The following is a 24,427-nucleotide window of genomic DNA, read 5'->3' as shown; positions in this document are numbered from 1 at the left end:
GTATGTTGGCATCAAGTCTTTTGAGCTCAGTATTTAACCTAACATATTTCCTAAAGCCAGCTATTCTGAATACTCCATCAGGTTATTAAAATCTTGGCACTAAGGGGTTCATAGAATCAGTCAGGGTTGGAAGGAACCACAAGGATCAGCCAGTTCCAACCACCCTGCCATGGACAGGGACACCCTACCCTAGATCAGGCTGGCCACAGCCTCATCCAGCCTGCCCTCAGACACCTCCAGGGATGGGGCCTCAACCACCTCCCTGGGCAACCCATCCCAGGCTCTCACCACTCTCATGCTCAACAACTTCCTCCTCATGTCCAGCCTGAACCTACCCATCTCCAGCTTTGCTCCATTCCCCCTAGTCCTGTCACTCCCTTATAGCATAAAGAGTCCCTCCCCAGGTTTTTTGTAGGCCCTCTTCAGATATTGAAAGGCCACAAGAAGGTCACCTGGGAGCCTCCTCTTCTCCAGACTGAACAGCCCCAACTCTTTTTTTCTTTTCCCAAAATTGAGTAAGGCAAGCCTACAGCTTCACCTAATATGGTCAAGCTTGGCTAACTGCCATTCTGATTGCCATTCCATGTCCAAAGGCCCATTAGTTTCAGTCTGTACTGATAAAAGATAAGCAGGTAACACAACATGTGCTCTAATGTTGCATTCGTGCTTACATGCCTGCTGCCATTGCTTACTGCCTCTGTGTATCCTGAATCTCCTGGAAACTGCCTTCCTCAAGTTTACCAGGAAGAGGGTCTAAATGCCTCCACGTGATCGACCAGCATGACATCATGCTAAGACTGCACATTGCAAGACATCCTGCCTACACCTGAAAGTCTCCTGCCAAGACAGGAAGTCTTGGAGATACACAGATTATCCAGAGGCACCAGGATAAAAGGGCAGAGATTGTCTGCATCCATTCCCAGAACGTCATGAAGCCTGGGAAGAATCAGAAGTCTCAATGGCTGCCAAGACAGTAACAGTATTCCCTGAAAGCATGTGGGTACTGTCTGAAGCTGTAGCTAGCCCCACGAGTTGGGAAATAATATTTTGTGAGTAAATACTTAAAGCCTCTTGTAATTCATCATAGCCTTCTGCCATAAGCAGAAAGAAGCTCCTTGAGTCCATCTAGTGGACAAGTGGTATCTGACTGCAAGAACCTTCTCTTCCAGTCCAGTTAATGTTTATATACATTTGCAAGTTATTTCTAGATATAGTTACTCCTCTGTAAAATGTTTCCATGACCATGCAAAGAATCAATTATTACTAACATTAGTGGTCAGGGGTGGTGAGAGTTTTGAATATAAAAATTAATAAACTATATTAATTTGAGGAAAACATCATCTAATATTAATTGCCCCTTCATGACACTTGAGCCTCACAACATCAGAATATTTAAAGAGACCTATAAATATAGTGGCCTGTTTCATTAAAAGAAGCCACGGTAGGATACTGTTGGATTAACTCTTCTGCAATAATTTCACAGCACCAACTCGGCTACAATTGTAAAATTCCACTGACATGAATTACTTATTAGCTTGAGCACAGGATACACCCAATTACCCAAATCATTCTGTGCCAGCAGCTCAGGCCTCCTTTGAACTCCCACAAAACTCATAAAAATAAAGCTCATAATAATAAAACAAAATCCGTAAAGTTTTACCACATAAACCTTAGATATACTAGAAACTAGAGAGAAGTGGCTCATGTTCAAGTTTCTACACAAAACATAGAGTAAAAAGTGCTACAAAAAACCTTATCTCAAAACCCTAAGCATAAGACTTAAGAACACTAGCAGTAAAACGTTTTCAGACAAAAAAACCCAAACCAACAACAACAAACGACAAGAAAAAAACAAACCAAACAATCCCTCACAAAAAAAGACAAACCTCCCCTGCAAAAATCCCTCCCAAAAATTCCAACCAGCAGTAAACCACTTACCAAACCACCAAAACACCCAAACACACAACCCACAAAAAAAGCAAATTACAAGGTACAAAGAATTCTTTGTAGGATAATCTACAGGTGGCTGCACCTCAAGACAGCAAAAATACAATTTTTCATCCCACTGGAGCTCTCCATTTGAAGTTACTTTTGTTCCTAATAAAAGTACAACTAAGTCTTAATCGCACACAAAACTCTGACAAGTATAACATGGGCTGTCTGTGTGAAAACAAACTCTATCCTACAGTTATACAAGCAGAAAGGATGAGTTTTTTCTCCTCTTCCTTTATAAGATTGAATGCTTACCTCCAAATCCTATGGAAAAACTGCTGATCAACTTAATTTTCTCAGCATTTTAAAACCTCTTGGGCTCATGCTAATGAAAAACACTACATTTACAAACAAAACAAACCCCGTAAAAGATACTCTTTCCTTGAATGCTGATTTCTAAAAAAACTCAACATTTTTGTATGAAAAGTGACTTTTATATATTTTTGTGGCCTTCAAATCATCTGAGATGCACAAAAAATGTACCACTGTAGTTTCCATGTGACTTTCCATCTTTAATAAATCATAGAAACATAGAATCAACCAGGTTGGAAGAGACCTCCAAGATCATCCAGTCCAACCTAGCACCCAGCCCTAGCCAGTCAACTAGACCATGGCACTAAGTGCCTCATTCAGTCTTTTCTTGAACACCTCCAGGCACGGTGACTCCACCACCTCCCTGGGCAGCCCATTCCAATGCCAATCACTCTCTCTGTGAAGAATTTCCTCCTAACCTCCAGCCTATACTTTCCCTCAGCACAACTTGAGACTGTGTCCCCTTGTTCTATTGGTGGTTGCCTGGGAGAAGAGGCCACTCCCACCTGGCTACAATGCATGCCATGACTGTGTTGACAACTCGGTTCTCAGTTAACACCAATAAATCCACAAGAACCACCACAGGGTTTTGTTCATCCTTCAGCACGCCTCTCAAAACACCAAGGTGAGGCACAGAATTAATTCACATTTTTGCTGTTTAATCTTAAAGTGATGCTGCTTTGTAAATGTAGTTAGACAGGACCCAAAACTTGAAAGAATATATGCAAGATCAATATGGAATGGGAACAGCTGTAGGAGCACACACAGGAGCTATTTTTGGTCTTCATAGTGTGAAAACAGATTTTAAATATTAAACCACCAATGTTAAAATCTGAAAAGAAGTTCCAAGTACATTTCATTTGTTGCTCTTGCTCTACAAAGCAAAACAATCACAAGTTTACTTTTCAATTTTTATTCACACACTGACTTTTAAAATAAATGTATTAATAAATCATTTAACTATTACTTTTTTCAGTTCTTTTTCCTGGCAAAAAGATTTTGTATCAGAAAGGACCAACTTTTAAAGACAGCTACAGAACAACAGTCTATTCACCATGACTATGCAACTCTAAACATATTTTTTAAATTGAAAATTTCCTTCTAAAGCAGAACATTAAAGTTGAAAATTACTTCAACACGTACTTTGTGTCTACAAAAAGACTGAGTAACAAACAACATCTGAGCCAAAATTCATCATGGACTGCTGTGAACCAGACATTTACAATCCTCTGCAATAGTTTGTTAACCATTTATGGCGATTTAGAAAAATGTGTCTGGTACACTTTATACTTTTCCATTAAAATCACTTCTTCTTAAAAAAAAAAAATGCATAAAGAAATCTTTCAAAAGCTTTGGCCAATAAAACTGTGTCTGGGAATGTATTTGGCCCGTTTTCAACAAGACATTGTATGTTTTCTTGTGTAAATAAAGAGTAGTCCCTTTCTTTTCCCAGTAAAAATTATGATTTATTCCACAACAGCTTTCATGTGCTGTTTCCTTTACATAACAATTCCTTTTCAGTTACTTTTAACAATTAATTTGCCAATACAGAATAGCTTGATAAGATTCCAAGACTCATTTTTCTCACAAATTCCAAGCTCCTCCTGCTTTCATATGCAGAGGTTTGTTATCAGAATTAACCAGTACTGAAGAGCTCCTCAGTTGAGTGTCACACTTGCCTATACCCAAGTTAGCATCATTCTCAGGTGTTTGGAAACTAATGCTATGAAATGTCTGTAGTGATACAGAGATAAACAGATCAGGCAGTTAAAAAACAAATCAGTATTTACTTGTACATTAATGTAACTGCTTGAAATTTATTTTAGCTTGTAAAATTCATACTTGAACTCAGGGAGCACTCCTGTGACACCCACCTGGAAGATAAATTGCACTTAGAAACAACCAAATTTAAGTGCACATTCATAGTATCATAGAATCAACCAGGTTGGAAGAAACCTCCAAGATCATCCAGTCCAACCTAGCACCCAGCCCTAGCCAGTCAACCAGACCATGGCACCAAGTGCCTCATCCAGTCTTTTCTTGAACACCTCCAGGGACAGTGCCTCCACCACCTCCCTGGGCAGCCCATTCCAATGCCAATCACTCTCTCTGTGAGAAACTTCCTCCTAACATCCAGCCTATACTTCCCCTGGCACAACTTGAGACTGTGTCCCCTTGTTCTATTGCTGGTTGTCTGGGAGAAGGGACCAACCCCCACCTGGCTACAACCTCCCTTCAGGTAGTTGTAGAGATCAATGAGGTCAGCCCTGAGCCTCCTCTTCTCCAGGCTAAACAACCCCAGCTCCCTCAGTGTCTCCTCATAGGGTTTGTGTTCCAGGCCCTTCACCAGCTTTGTCGCCCAACAGAATGCAACTGTTGTTAAACAGCCACACAGAGTGAACAAACCTCTGGTCTTCAAGCTCCTTTTCTAAAGCTGCTTCAGGGACTGATCATAAGCTTTCCTCTAATTTTAGATTTATCCCTTGTTGTGAGTAAAAACCTGATGTTAACAGAGGATATTGGAGTAATAGCAAAACGTAGTGACCCACAGAAATAGAGGAAAAGAGTAAGTAGGACTCAATTTGGAAAATGGAGGAGAAAGAGACAAATGGAGACAACAGAAAAAAAAACCTCAAAGCCTAACATTTCCCCCTGAATCAGGTCTGTTATGTTCATCTATATCAGAAACACCATCCAACTAGACACAGAAGTAACCTTCCCTCTTGGTTCAACAAAGCACTGCAGACAAAAACTGCAAGTCAGGGCCAAGACAAGTACAGCAATCCAGATAAATTATTATTAGTCCTAAGTCCTGCTTTAGTTAATGCTATGACTCCTTTCTCATGAAAATTAATGCACTAAGGTAAAAAAAAAAGTGACTTTATGCTACTTATGTATTTTGTCACCTCCAAGTGAGTCTCTGAGCTTACAAATCTTACTGATGTTTGATACCAAAATATATTGTATAGAAATTACTCTTCAGTTTTTACTACTTGATTAGACTGAACAGAGTAAGTCCATAAAACAGGAGGACATGGAAATGGTATCAGTTTTTAGCAAAAGGTTGCTCTTTTCAGACAGTCCCACACTTTTAATGTTAAACTCTTTATGATAGAGAAGGCCATTTGCATCTCTTACAGAATTCATGTTAAGAAAACCCCAATGAAAACACACTCCAAAGCATTCACAGAATCACAAAATCAAAGAGACATTCATGCTGGATCTCTAGATCTTCTAATCCAACTCTGCTCCAGCACGGTGATGTGCAGCAGTTTGTCCCAGACCATGGTCAGTTGGGGTTTGAGTATCTCCATGGACAGACACTCCACCTCTCTGGGCAACCTATTACATGTTTATTTACCCTCATCATAAATATTCTTTCTTTTTCAACATTGTTTTCTCCCAGCAAATTCCTCTACAACCTGACCTAGTTTTGTCTTCAAAGACAAAACAATGACATTCAATAAATGTTAGAGTACTTCATCTGGGAGCAGTATGAAAGGCATCTTTCTAAATATGAGCAATCAGAAAGGTTATTGGAAATGGCATCTACAAATACAACCTAAAGATGTGCCCAAGACCCTCTACATAACCTCTTCAGGCAGTCTCACATCTGTGAAAGTGCTGCTCCCTCTGTATCTCTTACCAACAGCACACAGGCTTTCTCTCCACCTCACTGTATTCCTGGGTCTATGTCAAATACCACAGTTACCTACAACAGGAAATCTGATAGCATTTGGCATTTTACAAGTTTTTCAAAAAGGCTGTATCAAAGGCTTTGGTGTTTATGGGGAAAAAACAACCAAATACTACAAGGCTTTCTTTTGAGAAAGATCCCTAAGAGAACATAAACCTACTTTCTAAAATTTGCTTCATAAACATGCAAGTCCTCAAAAGGTACCACAAAATTACTCTTTTCCTCATAGGAAATGAAATTTGCTAAGTTTCTAAGAAAACTGCATTGTCTCCTCAGCTGTTTGAAACATTTTAAGTGGAGATTAAAAAATGTACTTACCTTCTTTCTTAAGCTCTTCAATCTGCTCCTCTTTGATGTCAAGTTGCTCAGTAAGCCTTGAAGCGGCATCCAGTGCAGCATTTGCCTCTTCTAAACTTTCCTGAATAGAGAGCAGGAAACAGTTAAAGAGAAGCAAGGGAGTTCACTATCACAATTGCACTAAAATAGTCTCAAGTTGTGCTGGGGAAAGTATATGCTGGATGTTAGGAGGAAGTTCTTCACAGAGAGAGTGATTTGCCATTGGAATGGGCTGCCCAGGGAGGTGGTGGAGGCACCATCCCTGGAGGTGTTCAAGAAAAGACTGGATGAGGCACTTAGTGCCATGGTCTAATTGACTGGCTAGGGCTGGGTGATAGATTGGACTGGATGATCCTGGAGGTCTCTTCCAACTTGGTTGATTCTATGATTCTAAACATAAAAGCTTCAGAGACTTCAATGATTTGTTCTTCAGAATAAGTGGACTGTAAGTGCCCTGAAAAATGGATGGTCAGCAGAGGAATGCTACGTCACTGATGAAAAGAATAATAATTATATAACTCGATTATTCTTTGAAACTGACACTTAATAAGTTCAGTCAAGAATTAACATTCAGTTTCACACTCACCTGCAGTGACACAACTTTTTCTTCCAAGCTTTCTGCTTTTTTCTTCCATTCTGCAGTCTGTTTTTGATGTTTCTCCAGCTCTGCTGAATACATAGCTTTTTCTTCTAAAGGATTAAAAATATAAAACAAACCAGAAAATTCTTGATTCATAACACATAACTCTTAGGGATATGCAAATCCTCAGTACTATGATATCTGGTCTTCAAAAGGCAGAGGTGAAATTAAAATTTCATAAATTGGATCTTGAGCAGCAGTTTTCACAGGACCAAAACTGTTTTCAGGGGTTTTTTAAAGACAACAAATCCTCACGTTCAAGCTATCAAAAAGGAAACCAGCTAAATAATAACTAAAAAGCACCACAATACGGTAGTTATCTCCGTTGAGAAAGGCTCGTTGCCATCTTTCCCACTGACAAATCTTACCCTGTTGGAATTGCTCTAGTACCATCTGCAGGTTGGCCAGCGACAGTGCATACTGCTTCACTTGGTCCTGTGAGATGGTGAGCTGCAGCACCGTTTCATCTCTCTGCTTGGAAACCAGGTTTAGTTGCTCTTGCAAAGATTCAACTTGCAGAGTAGCTTGATGGCTTAACAAAAAGACAGTAACAGGTGTCACCACACAGAAAGTTACATCCCAGCAGAAATAACCTACAATTTTCCAGCTCAGTTTATAAAAATTAAGGTCATGCTTTTTCCAGATTACTTTTTTAAAAAAATGAAAGAAAGTAACACCCTCCCCCAAACAAACAAAACCAAACTAACAACCCTCCCAAAACAACCCCAAACACAAAAATTCCAACAACCCAGAAGCAGATTTTAAATAATTTTCATAATAAAATCTTGGAAATCCAATAATCCCAAATACTTTTGTTGTAAGTGTATTAGAAAAACCCAGTCCTTGTGGTTCATTATTGTAACAGTATCTTTATTGAAATAAGAATTTGCATCTTGCTGTTTTGCTTCAATCACAACATGAACCAATAGGTCTTTCTATCAATTTCTACTATTAAAGCCAGTCTCCCAGAACTCAGAGTATCTTGCTCCATAATAATCACGGAACCCTATTTATGCAAAAATATTATGAACTTGACTTAATTCTATGCCTGTCCTTTTAAAGAGTGCCTGCCAGGTGAGAAATAGGCAGTGTTTCTTGAAAGGGATTAGACAAATTTCATAAGGAATAAAAAACATCCAACAGGTCTTATGCAACCTTCTCCCAACTCTTTCTCCAAAATTTCTCACAACCAATTCCGCTCAACTCAAATCTGTTTACTGAGAACACTAAGAGCAGAATTTCTCTTGGGCGATTGTGCAGTTTGAAGCAGGCTAGAATGTTTTGGTGAGAAGAACTAGATTACAGGCTGTGGAAAGAAAACAATGGTGATGTCTACTTTGCTCACAGGCTTGCTGAGTTGCATAGGAACATTAGATAATCACTCTCACTGGGGCTGCTGGCTGAGCTGCATCTCTCTAACCTCACCCTCCATTTTGGACTAATTCACTTTGCTTCATAACCCCCCTGGCCGAACCTGCATTCTTCCTTGGAACTGGGGTAAGGTTAAGAGGGGCAGGGGGAAGGTGAAAGGGTGGTTGAGAGCCCCTCCTGGGGACTCAGGTTTCTGGAAGGGGAGTTGTGTTTCTGTATTACCTTTCTACCTTGTATATTTCTGTATATAACTACATATACTGCAAATAGCTGCTTGTATATTGTGCTAGCTGTAAATAATAAAGCTTCGTTCATATTTCCAGAGCCAGCTGAGTCTAGTTTGGGTGATTTCTAAAGTGGAGGGGGGGCAGGGAACACCCAAACCATCACAGCATTTAAAGAAAAAAAGACAGACTGCAGCTACATAATTCTTTTGTAATTAAAATACTTGTCCCTTTGGGCAACTGCAATAAAATGAAGAAATAATTATTTTAACTGAAGTTACCAAGATGCCTTTACATAAAACACTATTAAAACAGTAAAGATAGGAATTAAGTAATCTGAATACTTGGGCTTTCATTGTTCTGTCTGAAAAATTACTACGGCAAATGAATGAAAAAAAAAAAGAGGGCAAATGGCTCTCATCTCCCAGATTTTGCTACCCATAAGAATTTCAATGCATCTTGCTCTCTATTTATGTGCTAAAAATAAGGCTAATATTTTCCATGGTATCAGATATAAATTAAGGATATGCACTTGCCATGAAAGCAATTCACAAAGATGGCAGTCACATCTGTGCATTTAAATGTATAAAAAAAGATTTTTTTCAAACCAAATGAAGCCTTAGAGGTAAGTTAAATCTACCATTTTTGATCTGACATAAAACTGATGAGTTTAGAGATTTTTGTTTTCTAATTTCAAGCACTCTCAAAGTTGTGAGATTTCAGCAACTGACTAAAAGGACAAATTCTTTAAGTTTTCAACAGTAGCCAAATACTGCAAATCACCTTCCTGATGTTATAGAATATTAAAACTGTAAAATAAAGCCAGTCTGGAGGTGATATTTAGAGCCAATGCCACTACTGTATAAAATTAAGACTACCTGGCGTTCTCCACTGCAGTAGACGAAGATGCAATTTTTTCTTCCAAAACCAAAACTTTCTTTCTTAGCTTGACTTCTCTGTCTTCTGCAGCTAAAGCTTCTCGTGTGTAGGAGTCTTCCATTTCTAAAAGGTGATTACGTAGTCTCTCCAGTTCTTGATTGAGGCGCTGCTCTTTCTCACGCAAACGCTGTATCTGTGTAGAATATAGCTTCAGTTGGTCATACTACCACCTTTCACAATGACAAGTTAACATAAAAGATTTTAAATGCTTTTGCAACTGATTTCTACCTAAAATAATAAAAAAATGCTATTATTTTTTAATTTCTTGCAACTGTAAATTATTTGGGGGTGTACCTCACTCTGCAGAGCGCTGCTCTCCATTTGCTTTTGTTTGAGTGCTACCATGACTTGGTCTCTCTCTTGCTGAAAAGTTACAGCCTTTTCCTCCATAGATTTAACTTCATGTAACAGCTGATTCAATTCTCCTGTCTTGCCCTGTTGAAGACACAAACAGGCACTTCAAATTAAGCAAATAGATTTACCAAAGGCAACAGAGTTTTTACCCAGAAGAGCGTAAAGGCAGCACTGATCTCATAAGGAAAAGAGCAGGACAAACCTGGCCCTAGAGCATAGGAAAAAAAAAAACATTCTGAAAAAACATTATTTTCAAGTTTTTTCATTCACATAAGATAGAGTAAAAGTTATTCCTAAATACAGTATACAGATGCACTGTCTTATTTGATAGCTGTGAATAAAGAGATACTTATAGAGATATGCATTATGTACACAGTGACTCAGACACCTCTGTAACACTTGCAACACTGTTCCCTGTAATAGTCATTTATCAGGCCATGTAGAAGTAAAGCATCAGCTTGGGTAGGTCAACTTGACTGAACTTGACTAAAAACATGAAGAAATCTTTTAAAACAAACCATAAGGTGATCTCAAAGGCTAGACTTCAGTGAATCACAGCAATGCCCATCATATTTTCATAGTTGAATTTCAATGAATATTGTTTCCAATTAACATCTGATTTATTACAACTCTACATTAGCATATAAAGGAGAAGCATATGTCAGCTACAATGCATTCACACATAGACATGAATGCATTTTCAGTTATTTGAAACTTGAGAATGCTCTTTACCTTTTGTCTCATCAATGATGCCACATAATTGGTCCATCTTTTAAAATACATTCTTCCTCAAATTACAGGTGATAATTCATAAGCCACTGCAACTTTAAACATATGCTTTGAAAAAAATATCTATTTTCCCATGTGTCAAAGTGCAGAAAATAAACCATTAATTCAGCTTATCCAATCTTCTATTGTTTTCTTTAGTTTGTTTATTCGTGGTGGGGTTTCTCCAGTCATAAAAGAAAGTTACATAAACTCATTAGCCTCACAGGGATGCTGTGAAGCAATCACATTGGAATGACAAACACTAGAGGAAAGCACACGAGAAAAATCAGTCCTGCTGGACAACTCTGCAGAAGTCTGAGCACCATACAGTAAAAATAACACAGGGCACTTCATGAACAACAAGGCCAAAGCATTTTCCTAACAAATGAAAAATGTTGTTTATGGCTGCACAATTAACAAATAGCGCTGTAAACTACTTGCCTGCTGACTTCTAATTTCTTAACTTTGCAAGGGAAGGATGTTTGTTGTAGTGTAAGACAGTAATGACTCACAAATTAATTTCAAACAAACACTTGATTGCCAAACATACATAAAAATTCATTGCCATTTTACTACTTTTAAAAGATATTCCTGAATATGAATGCACATACCTGTTCTTTTTCTTTTAACAGCTTCTCAAATGCAAGAGCTTTTTCCTTCATCGAGTGAGACTCAAACTCTTTCTCTTTCAGCATCATTGAAAACTGCATATTAGTCTCCTGAAGTGCTCGGAATTCTGTTTCTTTTTCCCTACACCTTGCAACTATTTTTTCATTTTCTTCTTTCAGTTTTCGAATATCCATCTCTAAAATCAAATTTCTTTCTTTAAGGTTAGTCACAGCTTGCTTCAAAACCTCATTTTCATTTTCTTTATTGCTGAGATTTTCACTCACAGAAAGTAACTGATCACTTTTAGATTTAATTAATATGTCTTTTTCCCTAAGTGATCTCTGTAAGACATCATGTTTCTCTTTGATTTGCCTCATTTCTGACTCAGTCTCCTCTTGATTCCTTCTCTCCATCTCTGATGCTGTAGCCACAGAATCAGATAACCGTTGATTGTTTTCCTGAAGAGTCCTGATAGTTGAATCTTTTTCTTGCAACTTCTTCTTCAGCTGTTTCAACTCCTTTTGAAGCAGTTTAGACTCATCACTGAGTACTTCAGGAGTATTGTATTGAGTGTCTGAAAGCTGTGAAGCAGTGGAAGTCGTTGCCACAGATGGTGTTACCAAATCCAGTTTACTCAGGAGAAGATCCTTGGTGTTATGAAGCTGTCCTATGCTGTGTTGAACTTGTGCCAATTCCTGACTGAAACTTTTCAGCTTTTCCTCATTCTGTTCATAACTCTCAATCAAGCCATTATAATCTATCTGCAACTTGGAATTACTGTCACTTTCAACTGAAAACTGTGCTTGAAGCTTGTGTAGCTCTTCTTGGAGGTGAGCTGATTCATGCTCCATGTTCTGAACCGTGGTTATTACTTGTTGCTTCCACTCTTCCATCTTCTTTACTTGCTGTTTTAGTTTATCACGTTCCTGTAGAAGCTCCTCAAACTGGTTACTGTTAACGCCTCCTGAGCCATTGCCTGTGCCTGTACCTGATGTCTGTAAGACAGTCAACAAAGTCTGGCATTTTTGACTTAGAGCATCAATTTCAATATCCTTCTCTCGAATGATACGGGATAAGTTCTGAATAGTTTCTCTAGACATGTCCTCACTGCTGTTTTCAGATCTATTAGATAACTTCCGATTCTCCTCTTGCAACTTTACCAAAGCTGCTTCTTTAGCAGCAACCATGTCCATGATATTACGATACTCTGTTTTTAACTGACTGTTTTCTCTTGTCTTTTCACTTAGAACTGCTAATACTTGTTCTCTTTCCCTAACATAAGCTTGCAACTGCTGCTGAAGACAAAGAACATCCTGCCTATAGGAAGCTGAGGAAAACCTAGCATTGAGGGCTTGTATTTCCATTTCCTTCTCTTGAATAATCCGATTAAGTTTGCCAACTTCATCCTTTGACAACTGATCGATTTGCTGACTTAGAGAAACATTCTTTTCATTTAGAAGCTTTATCTCCATCTCCCTTTCTTTGATACCTTCTACCAGTCTTTCAATTTCAGCTTTAGATAAGTCGTGTTTTTCATTTCCATTTTCTCCATTAAGAGTCTGGACTTTGGTATCCTGAAAAAGATCAGAAGAATCGGTCTGAATAATCTGTCTCTCTTTGTGTAACTGGCTTTTAATCTGTTCAATTGTTTTCTGCAAATTTTTAATTTCCTCATCCTTCTCCATAGAAAGCCTTTCATGTGTAACATTCATTTGCTCACACTGAAACTTAGACTCATCTATTTCCTTCCTCTGCTCCTGCAAAGACTGTTGAAGTTGTGCAGTTGTTTGATTCTGATCTTCTATTGTTTTTTTGTGAACTTCTATTTCTTCTTCAAGATTATTCTTTATCACTTTTAATTGTGTTACCTCACTTTCAAGTTCAATAATGATATCTAGAGTTTTAGGCTCAACCACAGGTGTAGATCTACTTTGTTGATCCTTAAGGCGCTCGATTTCTTCTTTCAAATGGTTATTTTCTTCCTTCATGACTGCAAGACTTCTCTCTTTTTCCTCCAAATTTTGTTTTAAGGCATCTTGGTTTTCTGAAGCTTGCACATATTCCTCAAGTTCCTGCTTCACCTGTAAGGCTTGATTTTTCAATTTGTCAATAAACACTTCCTTTTCCTTTATGAGTTCTGTCAACTGCTTTTGTCCTCCTAAGCTAGTAGTCAACATCTCCTTTGTTTCCTGATGATCAATTTCCATCTGCTCAATGCTCCTTTTAAGTTCAGCAATTTTGAAGTCTTTCTCCTGATGGAGTTTAACCAGGCGCTCATGTTCAAGCTGCAGTGCAGTGGTGTCCATACTACGTGCATTTGATAATTCCTCAATGGTTTGCTTATATTTTTGTGCTTGTTCCAGAAGCCTTTTTTCTGTCTGGTTCAATTCACTCTCTAACTGTCGTTTTTCCATTTTCAAAGCCTCCACAACAGCATCTTTTTCCAAGTAAACTTTGTTTTTCTCAGAAGTGGTGTTACTTAACTCCTGGTTTAGTTCTTCAATGTCTGCTATCAGTTTTCCATTTTCTGTTCTGAGATCAGATAGAGATTTCTCCAAGTCTTCATTTAGTTGTTTATTTTCTGAAATGTCCTTCTGTAGTTTTTCAATTTCTACTTCTTTTTCTTTCAGAATCACATCTTGACAAATGTAGCTAGATTCCTGATTACTTTTTTCTGTTAGCTTGCTTAGGGATACAGAAAGTTCCTCCTCCCTTTCTCTCAGTCTCTGACGCAATTCTCCTATTTCTTTATTATTATGCAAATTACAGTCCTGGGCCTTACTTAATTGCTCCTGAAGATCTTTAATGTTATCTTGAAGTTGCTGCTTACTTATATGCAAATCATTAAGTGCATATGAACACTGGCTTAGCTTTTCTTTCTGACTATCTAACTCCCTAAGAGTTTCCATCTTCTCAATTTCTAGTTCTGATACTTTCTTTCTTTCACAATCTATGTCAACTCTCAGTTGTTCGATGATATTATCTGTTTCTGTGTGCTGTTTTGACAGCTGCTCTTTCAGTGTAATCATATGCTGAAATAAACACAAATAAGAATTAATTAGGAGAGGAGAATGAACCAAATGATGCATTTCATTATTTTTTATCACCTGAACAACAATAACAAAAAAATACTGTCAGTGGAAGCATTAATGCTTCCTAGGTGCCCATGTAAGTTGGCAAGTAGAATCAACTAATCAATGCTAAATTACTTAAAACCAAGTATCAAGTAAGGAGAGAATACATTTCACTAAAGCCAAGAATACCATCTCCCTCAAAAAAACCCTAACTACTTAAATCAAGGAACAAAAAGTGAACTACTTAAAAAGAACTGTCAGAATATCAAGCTAGTTGGAATGGGTATGAAGCAGATATCCATTACTTAAAACCAGTGAGGCACTAAATTTAAAACAACAAATTAGAAATAAATGCATATTTGGATATTCTATTTCCAATTTTTCTTTGAGCTTACTGTTAAACATGTTTGCTGGAATTCACTTAATAGGAAAACATTCTGAATGCTCAGTTCTATAAAGTAAATCAATATTGAAAAGACATGGCTTGTAACTGTATGTTTACAGGTCAAACACATCAGAAGCTATCTTTCTACTTTGATTACATGTAATCAGTGACCTCTTTTCCTCCACAAATGCTTCTGTTGTGAAGAGTTTGTAATAAAGTAATTGTAATTATTCAACATAGTTAAAAATAATGAGAACAAAAAAGTTTAAGAAACTATTTTATACGTATTGTCACAAAACACTGGTCAAAATATTAGCAGAACAAAAATGGTCAAAAGTATTGCAAGGAAAAATGAAATAGTATTTAACTGGACTTCAGAAAGTGACAACCCTTATGGATAGCTCACATCAAGTATTTCTTTGTCCATAACAAGTGAGTTTCTTACACTTGAGAATTTCAGACAGATAGAAAATATCAAGAAACACTGGTCCCAGTACTTCTTTTAAGCTTCAGAGGGTAAGACATTTCCCTGCTACCTATGTTCAAAGATCAATTCAAAATATAAACATGTAAACACACAAATCTAAACGTTTATTTTAGCACTTCAGTAATTAGTTGCAATATTTATTACCTGATTAGCTTCCTGATTCTGCTTGTCTAGTTCTTCCAACTCCTCTATCAACGTTTCTCTTTCAGCAATACTTTCATTTAATTCTTGTTCTTTCCTTTTCAAATCCTCTCTTAATTGACTTAATTCTGAACTCTGATTCTCAGCACTCACAGAAATAATCTCCTCATTTTTATGTTGTGCACTTGTCAATTCCTTCTCAAGTCCTTCCTTAAGTGACAAAAAGAAAGTAATTTAAACATTAATCTTTCTCTTGCTGACATTTATAAACTGTCCAGATTCGAAATGGTTTCTTTTTCCCCTTTCAACAACTAAAAGCATGCATTTTTACGTTAGAATCTCTAAGACTACATGCGTATTATCCCAATCAGAAATTCTTTCTTGTGAAATATTTGCCTGTACCATTCATACACACCCACTCATTTTCTCATCACAAAGCTTGGGAGTGCAATTTACAAGTTTCTGCACAAACAGTCATGGTCTGACACATAAAGTAATATCCTTTGGGACAAACTATTTTGTCTCCAAAAGATACCCTAAACATCCAGTAGGCTCTATGGCAGGGCAGGAAGTTTCAATCAAGGAAACCCAAATAGTACCCTTATGGAAAATGCCTTGAGAACTCTTCAATGCGAAACACAGGAGGTATGAATTGAAAAACATTACTGGATATAAGGGAAATTAAGCCAAACCTCTCAAGCCTTACAAAATAACTAAGTCAGTCTTGCCAAAATCTAAAGGTATGTTACAGAGAAACAGTATGTCCCACTGCCTAACTTCATCAGTAAGGTGGAATGTACTATATGGAAGAAGAGATATTTCACATTTGCTAATAGTGAAAAAAAGTGAAATGTGCCAAAGTAGAAATCAAAAATGACAAGTTTCACAGAATGTCATATGAATACTTCTAAAATGCATGTTACAGTAATGGGACAGGTTGAATTCTGCTGGTTTTCTTTAACAGAGTATACTGCGGAGTTTCACAAGACGTGTCATTTCTATTCATTCCACTTGTAATTATATACCCAAGGAAATAATTGTAGATTAATTACAAGGTTATGGTGTACACATATAAATGCTCAAAAAATATATAGTACCAGAATGTGTTTTCTATCAGTTACTACTGCTACAAACTTTTTTGTTGACTTTACTTAAGAAATCGCTTTACCTGATTTATACTTGAAAGTCTTGCTATTTCATTTTCAGCTTCTGTAACAGAAAACAAACAACCCCCCCATAATATTATTACTTTCCCAACAACAATAAAACCAAATCATTCCCCCACCTTGCTCCAACAGAACTCTGCTGCTCAGAAGAGCCTAGCATCACAGTAGTTTGAAATTATAAAGATCAGTGTTTTACAGATTCAGATGCACCAATCACTACCATGCTGAGCATCACTTTTACAACCGAGTCTACATTAGGATGTACTAGAGTGTGTCAGTTATGCAGTATTAGAAGATGTTCTACAAAGAGGTACACTTCTTCAAACAGATATATTTCTGCATTTCTTCAAGAAGATACTAGCAACAGTGTGCCTTTACACACAAAAAGCATACGTCCAGAATTTACCCAGACAACTTCTATTGAGACTTTTACTTAGTTTGAAAGAAAGAAGGCTTTACCAAACAGCAAGCAGACATCATTAGCTACCTAATCAGAAATCCCTAGGATAGTTATGTCTCCTCTGCTTAGCCTTACCTCAATGGACATCCCTTTCCTATGCAGCACCTCTTAAATTGTACATATTCTCATATTCTGTTTCAGATTCTTATAATAAATTCTGGGCATTAAAAGTGAAAATCTGTGAAGACATACTAAAAATAGTATAAATAAGTATGGTCACCATTGTACCTAACAGTGCTTGCTGTAGCCTGACAACATCTTCTGGTAGTGATGTCTTTGCTTGGAGCTTCTTCTTCTGCTCTTTCAGGAGAGCATCTTGCTCTGCAACAGAACTTTGAAGCTTACTAAAGTTGGATTTAAGATTTTCATATTCTTGCATTATTTGTATTTTTTCTGCCTTTGCCAGTTCTTGCTCTGTCAATAGAATTTTGTTTTCTTCTTTGGCAGAAGACAATTTGTGGTTTAATTTTTTTATTTCATCTTCTAGGTCCTTTACAACCTGCAACTCTTCTAATTGGCCTCCTTCAAGACAGGGAGAACTTTTTTGCTGTTCATGAATTTTAGAGTTATCCATGGCATCAGTGCACACACCACCTAGAAACCAAAAAAGGTTATTTGCAAAATTAACAAAATTCAGCACTGAAGATCTTTTGCTTGAAAGTCTCTTTTATCTCCTCTTTTGAGGGATATAGTCCAAAGCAAAGACATATTCATCATCAACAGAAAACTTAAATACAATTAACATTTGAAGCAGTGATATAAATGTATTACTGATTTGATAAGCAGACTTTCAAATACTTACACATCCCTGACTTAAAATACTTTTATAAAGTTAAGTGTTGCAAGGTATACTTGTTCAATTAAAAAATACTTGGCCCCAGTTTCTCTTGGTGGGGAGATGACTCAATCTGTCAGCATTTAGAACCCCTCAATTTTCTAAGAATAATTTGTCCAAAGCCATTTAATCCACCTCAGTTTAAAATCCTAGTTTATAATTTAACTAACTGAATTCCAAAGATCTGCTGAATGGCTATTACAGAGAACAATCTGCTACGAAGTAGTATGCCATTTGCTAAATTACACCAAATTTTTCACCTAAAGACCTCACTTTTCAGTGAGTGTTTTCTACCACAACATTCACAGTTCTGTACAATCCTCATTATTTCCAGAGTGTAAAAAGGTGCAATCAAAGATGTACAGAAAAAGTTTAATGAAAGCACACTGCTTGTGAATTTCAGTGTAAACTCTAACACTTCCCTCTGCCCCAGTATGTATTATGTTGTCAAACAAAACAAAGCAAAATCAACAAACCCCCTCCTCATTATTCAAAAGCTATAAATACTGCTTATTTTACAGATGACTTGTAATGCAACATATAATGGGACTCCTGCCTTCAACTACATTAAAATAATCCTGCTGGTACATACATGCAGCATAGATGCATGCTATATAGATACAGCACACAGTAAAAGACAAGTTACATCTTATGAGCTCTGTAATTTTAAACTTCTTATCAGTATTGTCTTAGAAAAGGCTGTAAAAATATTTCCCCTCTTCCCAAGAATAAAATGGATCTCTCTTTCCAAAAGGAAAGCATATGCTCTTCAGAAGTCTGACTTTAAACAGATTTAAGAGGTTTACAGGCAAATCATACTCATTTTTGCAAACAAGCCCCTAAAGGAAAACCTAAGTTGTATGACTGCTTTCACGAAATACAAAATGTAAGACAAGGGAAACCTCCTTGAGAGAACTACTAAGCCTCAGCTACTATTTAGTCACATCACAGGCCACAGTCTTTGACGGCAATCTGTGAGCTTCTCTCAAGTAACACAGCTGGCATGTAGCACTTCTCACCAAAATTATTTTTGTACTGACAGCTCATCCACATCCATATTCAGTGCACATTAAAAAAACAAACAAGATGTGCAGAATTTACAGCAAAGTGTTTGCTGTGTATAGAAAATGACACTCTAGACTAATTTATGTGAGAAGATGAAATGCTATCATTCCACTGTTGGTTCCAACTAAAGGGAATATAAGATACCAAGACATACAAGCATCTTAAAGCTGAACTTCAGTTGGAACTCAGATTCCTAAACATCATGTATTTGATATCTATTAGACTGTTAGGCATTTGATGCTTTAACTCAAATTCACTGTACATTAAAGTAAGAAAGCATGTGGTAATAAAGACCTTGCTGTAACTGATTCTCAAGTTCTTCAATTCGCTCTTCATATTCACTCAGCTCTTCTCGGTGTCGACGACTAACCTCTACTAGCTTTTGTCTGTGCGCATCCTGCAGTACTGAAAGTTCATGTTGATGTTCGTCTATTTCTTGACTTAAATTCTGTTTGAGCTCCTACAAACATCATTAGAGAAGAAGAATAATAAAATACAGTACAGAATCTTAAGAAAGAAAAATTACAACAGAATAAAAAAGTTTTCCCTAGTAAATGAAAGGGCTGATTAAAGGAGTTCTTTCAAGAGAGGTCAAGGTTCTTTTTGTTTTGGTCTTTTCCAAACATGTTAAGACAACCCTTTTAAAAATATGTCAGCCCAAAATCAAATATTAAACCAATGCAGGGAGATACTAGGATGTGTTTATCATAACTTTCAAGGGTGACATACAAAACAATATTTTTGTGTCTTCAATGAAAAAACGCAAGATGTTTCTGACAAAAAGTTACTTTGTGTCTCTAAAATTCAGTTTCATAAGTAAACAATGTCTTCTGAAATTAACTTGCCCTTATAAATATTGATGTTGTTCGTTTAAGCGTATATACTACATTCATCAAAGCATATAAATATCCTTTCTACGAATAACTGTTTTCTGTACTGCAGAGTGCAGTACTGTTGTGCTATTAAATGCTCACATGCATTTGAACAGAGAAGAGGCCAAGTGCTAGAGATGTATTTTAACTATATTTACAAGTCAAGCAACCAGATTGAAAACTATCAAGAATAAAGGAAGAATAGTTGGCCAAAGCTGTAATCTTACCTTAATGATATTCTGCAGTTTGCATATTTCACTTTGTTCAGTATCATTCGTCCTTTCTGCTTTGGAAGACTGAGAAAAGAAAAATCAGGTGAAATTGTGATAAATAAGTTTATTTTTCATGTAACTGTTTCCTCTGTTAATACTCAACAGTAAAAAATAACCAAGCTAATGTGAAGCAAAATTAAAATCTACAGTATCACTGCTATATAAAAAAAGGACATTTCAAAGGAAACATTTTAATTTTCCATTAAAAAAATAGTATTACAGGCAAACATGTAAAAGTTTTTGGTGGGGGGCGTTATTTCATCTAATAAGACAACAGGGCTGCTTGAGTATTTCCATATGGGAAAAGTACCTCTGAAATCAAGCTATAAACAATGACTGACATCAATAACAGCTTGACAGATTCCTTGTCTCAGCAAATCATAGATTACAGCTGACATATCCAGGATTGAGAGAAGACTAAGTAAAATCAGTACACAAGTATCCAGCTGTCACTTTGAATTGTATAGTGCTGTCAGTAAATAACCGATAGTAGAGCCAGGAACAAGTTTAGGAAATCCTTTTCCTAACTTGACAAATCATGCATAAAATCATGAGGAAAAAGCATTTGGAAGTTAGTCATTGAATATATACCTAGTCACATGACAGCAAGAAAATTACTAAAAGATCATTGGTTTCAACTTTTCCATCAAATCATGTCACTTAGAAACTGTATAGCATGACCTTTCGAAAGACCCACTTCAAAACCACCAAATGCAATGCAGAGAGAGGGGAGGTGAGATAGAAGGGAACCACTCACCAGTGCAACGTGCTTCCAGTGGTCAACTTCAGATTCAAGTGCAGAAACTTTATTGGACAACCTGTTTATTTCTTGTTGTGACCATATTATATCTCCAAAATCCATGTCATCTCCTTCAAAACCTGATGAATGTCTGACTACAGGAATATAGGAAGCTGAAGTAGCAGCTGGTGGCAAAACATCAGTTCCTAGCTGTGCTGACTGAGCAGCTGTCTGTACTTTCTGCAGTTGTTCCTGTAGAGCATTCTGTCTGGCTTTTAGATGGCTGATTTCCACCTGATCATACAGAATAAAATGCATTATTTGAATAAGAAGAATATCAAAACAGACTCTACTTTTTATCTTGTGGCCTTAAAAATGTGAACCAACCAGCCAATTTCCCTCAGCTCAAAATACTGATCACTTTCACTAAAAAGGAAAAAAGAAAGCAAGTGCCCTCTTAAGGTAGAAAAGCAGTTTTAACTTGTATTTCATAGACTATGTAAATTTTACAAATATGCAATGATGCACATCAAAAGTTTTAATAAGCAGTTTTGGCTTCCTTAAAGATAACCAAATTAGAAATGCAGATCAGTTAAATGTCCTTTCTCACAGTGATTCCAGAAACAACAATAATGCCATCTCAACTATCTGCTGCCAGATAAATTTCATGGTTTTATTAAATATATGTCATAGTCTCTCAGTGTCTACATTAACAAACCAATAAACCTAAACTGGATAATACATCCTCTGGGTTAGCATAGAAACTGTAAGATATTAAACAGCATAATATGTAAGCTTATTGGATGTACTTGCTCAAATTATTTCACTTTGTACCGTACCTCTTTCTGCTGAAGCTGATTTCGGTATTCTACAGATAACTGCTTTATTTGAAGCTCTGCTGCTTCATGCTTTTCTTCTAAATCACTACAAACTTTTTTCAGTCTCTCGTTCTACAAAAATGAGAAATAAATGTTGGTAAATACAGAATAGTTCTTACAGAAGTAGAAAACGTTAAGTCTGCTGAACAGTAAAGACATCAATTGAACTGCAGATTTCACCTGTTATTTCACTTAAAACACAGTGACAGTAACTTCCAAGTGTGGGCCCAAAGTCAGGCTCACATCCAAGCTTTTCATTTTCAAATGGCATGGGCTCAGCTCACTTACAGAAATAGGTTTGCGCCAACCAGAGATTTGTAAATGGCAAGAGGAAAAAAAATAGAGCTGAATTACACCTTAGCATGATACATAGGTGGGACATAAGAATAGCCACAGAGCACAAACTGCAGCTAATATCCATACAGCACAGTATTCTGACACTGGCCTGTAGCAGACAGTGAGAGTCTAGAAAAATGACAAGCAGGAACAGTTACTTCCCCAAGAATATCTTAACTATCTTTGCTTCTCAATGCTCAAGGGCTGCAAATATCCATGAAAGTTGTTTGTTTACAGCCATAAAGTCGCAAGACCAAGTCCTTTGTATGAGAAGTCATCTTTCACAAGGTGACATGGGATTTGTAAGGAGTTTTGGAAGAGCATGAGCAGCTGTAACTATGTTAAAATGACCACACAGTAGGGCAACACAGACAGACCTGAATCAAGAAACACAAATATTTTATACTGAAGATAAAATTTATGAAACTTAGAAAATTTTTGCACTTGCAAGCTCTTCAGAGATAAGTCTAGTACTGCAGTCCAAGTCCATATGATAGGTATGCATTGCTATGGGATGCAGAAGTTACCAAAGATGGAAACTTACACTGCATGCACTCCAATAAACAAATGTACCCCTTCACTCTGATGGTGGTTTGTCATCAATAAAAGCATCACATTCTAACACCACTGTCAACCTTGTTTCTACATTTACCCAGAGACAAGCAACTTCAGTGCCATATTTCACCTTTACAAGAAACAAATGTTATTTACTGCTTTTAACTGTAGTCATGTTCCAAATTTTCTTACTTCCAATTTTTGTGCTGCGTTAATACTTTCTATTTCTCTCAGTCTAGAATTCGACATGTGGAGTTCCGTGGCTGCATCTGAAAGAAAGTTTCATTTTTATTAGAGTACTTTTAATTGGTTAAGTTAACATCAGTTAAGACCACAGTTACATGAACATAAGTATCCTCTTTTAGACAGCTTCAATGTTCATTCCTAAGTAAACATTAAAAGCTGCTTGTATCAAAACGCTGCTTAGAACCATTTATCAGACTAAAGCACCTTTCTGAACTAAGTTAGTCCTCTCTTATCTAGGCCTTAAGTCACTTCAGAAAAGTAACAGAAAAACAAGGATTTAATCTTTAAAATAAGAGATTTTTTTTTTACTTGATTATGTCATTGAATCTATATTTAATTTAGAACTAGGGTTTTAGAACCTGACACAGCAGTTGTGCATTTCTCACTAATCTCATGTGAAGCTTCAAAATAAGAATTACTTCCATAAAATACACAGTGACTAATTCTTCTGGTAAAAAAAGTCCAACAAATGCCACAAAATAATCCACACAACACACTAGCCCTGCACCCACATAAAGGCACAACCACCCCATCAGGCTCACTGTCATTCATGAAGGTGGCACTATCTACCATACCAGTTTATTTAACACAAAAAGCAGGTAATTATGTTCCTGGATATTTTTCCCTTAACAATCAACTCTCCTCAAACAGGCTATGCTTACTTCTCTCCTGTCCATATTACAGAATGGAAATACTATTTTTTTACCATTATTAATGAGAAATCATCCTTAACTGTCTATAAAGCACAGTTTTCACAATTTGAAATAATAGTAGGTTTCAAGGAAATACTGTATTTCATCATTTCCTATGCATTCTTCACAATTGACCCACGTAGCTCAAGTGCTGCAGAGGTAACAAACAATTAACTCATGAAAACTGCTAAACTGAAGATGTTAAAATCTGTAATTAAAAAGCCTCTTCAGTGCAGATGGCAAAGCAGTGAATGTAAGGGAAAATACAAATGATTAGGAAGCATTATAAAAAAGGGGGGAAAAAAACAAAGCATTGCAAAAAACTGCTTGAAAAGCATTCTTTAAACTAGGTTACTTAAAGATCTTAGTACTTGAGTGCCACTGTATTTTTACACCCTTAAGGCCAGTAACCCATAAAAACACATTCTCAACTTTTTAGGAAACAGAAACTGTTCACAGCATTATCACGCAGTCAAGTAAACCTGGAATGAAACTACTGAACATCAGCATACCTCTCTTGCACCAACTAAAGCACAGATGTTATGAATCAGAATTGTGTGTCACCTTGTAAAAATACAAAACAAATGCAGTGAATGACTACACAGTTTGCAGTGAAAGTTTCCAGATTAAATTAATATGTATTTTGGAGTTTAAAAGAAACCTAATCCAGTCTTTTTTATAAACTGTAATAAAGGAAACTTTGCAGTCATCAGAATAAACTCTCTTCAGAGCATTTTACCAAAAGCCCCATCTATTCATATGAGACCAACAGTATCAGCTTGCCAACAAGATTTATACAAGACTTTCACAGTACTTCATAATTGTGAAGCTGCAAAGTAGCATTGTTTAATTTCACATTTAAGCTTAGCATTCAAAAATCTTTGCTGTTCTATGCAATGATAATATCATGTTACTACATTAGTTTACTAGAAAAATCAAATACTGTATTCAAAAACTTGTAATAATTATAAACTTGTAATAA

General features: G+C 36.7%; 1 protein-coding gene across 2 annotated transcripts in view; it reads right to left on the bottom strand.

Annotated features, from left to right (window-relative positions):
- Positions 1–24,427, bottom strand: part of TRIP11 (thyroid hormone receptor interactor 11) — a 33,901-nt gene that overhangs the window by 7,534 nt on the left and 1,940 nt on the right. Inside the window, exons 2-15 of one of the 2 annotated variants that reach the window (XM_064142709.1) lie at positions 22,700–22,776; positions 21,578–21,688; positions 20,757–21,032; positions 19,955–20,023; positions 19,150–19,315; positions 17,184–17,549; positions 16,498–16,538; positions 15,333–15,539; positions 11,245–14,274; positions 9,806–9,946; positions 9,451–9,644; positions 7,346–7,509; positions 6,924–7,027; positions 6,320–6,419 (exon numbers count right to left, since the gene is read on the bottom strand). In XM_064142709.1, coding sequence (XP_063998779.1) covers positions 6,320–6,419; positions 6,924–7,027; positions 7,346–7,509; positions 9,451–9,644; positions 9,806–9,946; positions 11,245–14,274; positions 15,333–15,539; positions 16,498–16,538; positions 17,184–17,549; positions 19,150–19,315; positions 19,955–20,023; positions 20,757–21,032; positions 21,578–21,688; positions 22,700–22,776 — 5,046 coding nt within the window. Of the gene's footprint in view, positions 1–6,319; positions 6,420–6,923; positions 7,028–7,345; positions 7,510–9,450; positions 9,645–9,805; positions 9,947–11,244; positions 14,275–15,332; positions 15,540–16,497; positions 16,539–17,183; positions 17,550–19,149; positions 19,316–19,954; positions 20,024–20,756; positions 21,033–21,577; positions 21,689–22,663; positions 22,674–22,699; positions 22,777–24,427 lie in introns of those variants that run through there. The other variant, XM_064142719.1, reaches the window with a different exon arrangement.

This window comes from Pogoniulus pusillus, chromosome 1, assembly GCF_015220805.1.
Source record: "Pogoniulus pusillus isolate bPogPus1 chromosome 1, bPogPus1.pri, whole genome shotgun sequence".
In the NCBI taxonomy this organism is placed as follows: Eukaryota; Metazoa; Chordata; class Aves; order Piciformes; family Lybiidae; genus Pogoniulus; species Pogoniulus pusillus.
The sequence above is the reverse complement of the archived record's forward strand: the minus strand, read 5'-3'. Positions and strand labels throughout refer to the sequence as shown.